The 3,191-nt window shown below is 38.1% G+C and overlaps 1 protein-coding gene across 1 annotated transcript in view; it reads left to right on the top strand.

The window, feature by feature from the left end:
* Window positions 1-1,860: 1,860 nt before the first annotated feature.
* Window positions 1,861-3,191, top strand: part of LOC107299378 (carbonic anhydrase 4) — a 20,282-nt gene continuing 18,951 nt past the window's right edge. Inside the window, exon 1 of the mRNA XM_029286763.1 lies at window positions 1,861-1,951. Coding sequence (XP_029142596.1) covers window positions 1,861-1,951 — 91 coding nt within the window. The remainder of the gene's footprint in view (window positions 1,952-3,191) is intronic.

Raw genomic sequence — 3,191 nt, 5'->3', positions numbered from 1 at the left:
TAAGGAGTATTTTAATTTGGTTTTAAAATAATTTTAAAAAGAAACGGCCAATAATTAATATTTCATTTTAATTACATTTTAAATTTAGTATTTTGTATTGTTATCTGTTTTAACTGGCTGTAAGCCGCCCTGAGTCCGCTAGGAGAAGGGCGGGGTACAAATTTGATAAATAAATAAATAAATAAATAAATAAATAAATCTCTGAAGGGAAAACAGCCTTCAAAGGTTACATCCAGACCTGGATCCCAACAAGACCAGGAAAGGAAAGATGAACAGATTACTGTTCATCTTTCCTTTCCTTACTTAAATGATTTCCTAAGAATTGTGTAACTCCTACTTGCTCACTCATCCCTCCCTTGCATACGTATGCTAGCTAGGAGTTTGTAGCCTTTTTGACCTGGTTCTCTTTCCTTTCCTTCGCTGTAATTCACCCTCCTTTGCTGGTAATTCCACCCGCCCCAGTAACAAGCTGGGTGGTGACCTTATTGCATGCCCACACACACATACACACACACAGGAACAGAGACACACATATAAAAAGAAGCTAGGATGCTTCTACCATAATCTCTGTCACCTGGTCCAGCAGGACAGAAAGAGACATTCACCAGACAGGTGAGCTTTCCAGTGGTGGGGTTTTAAATGACAATTGATGGGCTAGAAACCTGGATGAGTTGGGCGACTGAGGCTGTGAGAGTTATTGCTTTATTTTGTGATAGATCGTGGATGGGGAAGATTTTGGATTTCTGGCTATTTTTAGTAGTGCTCAAGGCACTCTGCACACAGGAATGCTTCGACACTGGAGGTTTTTAAGAAGAGATTGGACAACCATTTGTCTGGAATGGCATAGGGTTTTCCTGCCTGGACAGGGGGGTTGGACTAGAAGACCTCCAAGGTCCCTTCCGACTCTGTTATTCTATGTTTTACTAAGAAAATAAATGGTATTTGGGAGCAGTCCAAGGACCCCATAGCCTCTTTCTTAGAATGAAATAGAGACACAAGAGCCAGTAGGGTGTAATGGTTAAGGTGCTGACCTACAAACTAGGAGACTGGGAATTCTAGTCCTGCCTTAGATATGAAAACCAACTAGGTGACTTTGAGCCAGTCGCTCACTCCACCTCACAGGGTTGTTGTTATGGGGAAAATAGGAGGAGGAAGGAATATTAGAAATGTTTGCTGCCTTGAGTTTATTTATTTATGTCCCACATTTATTATTCTTACAAATAACACAAGTAGTAAAAGAGGATAAAAGTTAAAGAAATAAATATATCAAACCCTCCTTGATGTATAGAAATAAAGCATGAAAGTAAGTACTAACTGACTAACTAACTAACTAACTGACTAACTAACTAACTAACTAACTAACTAAATAAATAAATAAATAAACAAACAAACAAACAAATAAATAAATAAATAAATAAATAAATAAATGTATCAAATTCTCCTTGGTGTATAGAAATAATAAAGTAACAGAACAGAATAACAGAGTTGGAAGGGACCTTGGAGGTCATCTAGTCCAACCCCCTGCACGAGCAGGAGATGCTATATCATTCCAGATCAATGGCCATCCAATCTCTTTTTAAAAAGCCTCCAGTGATGGAGCACTCACAACTTCTGAAGGCAAGCCATTACACTGATTAATGGTTCTCACCCTTAGGAAATTTCTCCTTAATTCTAGGTTGTTTCTCTCCTTGAGTAGTTCTTGTCTTGTAGTTCTCCATTGGTTCTTGTCTTGCCTTCTGGTGCTTTGGAAAATAGTTTGCCCCCCAGCCTCTCATCTTTGCGGCAGCCCCTCAAATACTGTTATCAAATAAGGCATGGAAGCAATCTCGTTTTTTCCTGTCGCTTATTCTGAACGTAAAAATGTCGAGAGCACAAGGATGCCGAACAGAGAAGCTTTTAGCAAATTGGTTCCCTGTGGATTTGTCTCATATGTTTGTTATCACATCTTGTGGTAAGGAGGTCGGGAAGTTAATTAGGTCTCAGCACTGTTATCATTCCTCCTATCGTAACATTTAGCCTTGCCTTTTTTTTTTTTAAATAAGTTTCAGCTTATACAGTGCTCACTCCTAAAGGTTTTCTGATGTTTACAGAAATTTTTCCTCTGTTGCAACAGCTCCTTATCAATGGTCTCATCATCACACGTTCTTTGTTGTTACATAAGTGTTTGCTTTGTGCTGTGGAAGTCGGTTGTGGCTTCTCGTGCCCATGCAAATCTGTATGAGAAATCATGCGTCCAATCATAGATTATTCTTTCAAAATTTGGCAACCAAACCGCTCCGCCCAAAGTACCATGCGGTTTACTTGGCTATTCTGGTGCCAGAATTGAACGTTGGGCCGTGACAACTGATTATGTGTACATCTTATATTGTTTATGTACATCCTTTTTGTTTATAGCTGCCTCAGCAGCCCATGAAGCCCCTTTCATATTTTAAAGGAAAACCAACAACTGCAAAAAAAACCAACTGCAATTAGTTGCTGTTAATCCTGTTTTCAAAAGATTCTAGCACTCAGCATTGCTATGGGGAGTAATTTGCAATCATTTTAATTTTAAAGGTTTAAAACAACTGCAGGAAAGATTGTTCAGCCACTACGTTTACCAAGTATATGTTCACAAACTTGATATAATGTCCAATATATGTGATGGTTGTTATTATTAATCATACTCTAAGACTGAGACTTGATTTTTCTTTTGAACAAAATTTCGGGTCACGCTTACGTTCTCATAAATGATTTCTAATATATAAAATTCTGCTTCCAACATGGAATGTGACAATTCCATGTTGATGGTCTCATGGAAATAATTATATTACTAGTATTACTGCTACCATTTGTTTATACTACTATTATTGTTACTGCTATATAAGTGCTACTATAGTACATATCAGAATTTCTCAACTTTGGCTACTTGAAGATGTGTGGGCTTCAATTCTGGGAGGTTGGGAGATTCTGGGATTTGAAATCCACACATCTTCAAGCTGACAGGATAAGAAATACTGGTTCATATACCTCTACTATTAATTATAATAGCATTTAGACCAGTGTTTCTCAACCTTGACAATTTTAAGGCATGTGGACTTCAACTCCCAGAATTCCACAGCCAGCAATGCTGGCTGTGGAATTCTGGGAGTTGAAGTCCACATGCCTTAAAATTGTCAAGGTTGAGAAACACTGATTTAGACTTATATGCTGCC

The sequence above is a fragment of the Protobothrops mucrosquamatus genome, unplaced genomic scaffold, assembly GCF_001527695.2.
Source record: "Protobothrops mucrosquamatus isolate PMUCROS unplaced genomic scaffold, P.Mucros_1.0 scaffold4843, whole genome shotgun sequence".
NCBI lineage: Eukaryota > Metazoa > Chordata > Lepidosauria > Squamata > Viperidae > Protobothrops > Protobothrops mucrosquamatus.
The sequence above is the reverse complement of the archived record's forward strand: the minus strand, read 5'-3'. Positions and strand labels throughout refer to the sequence as shown.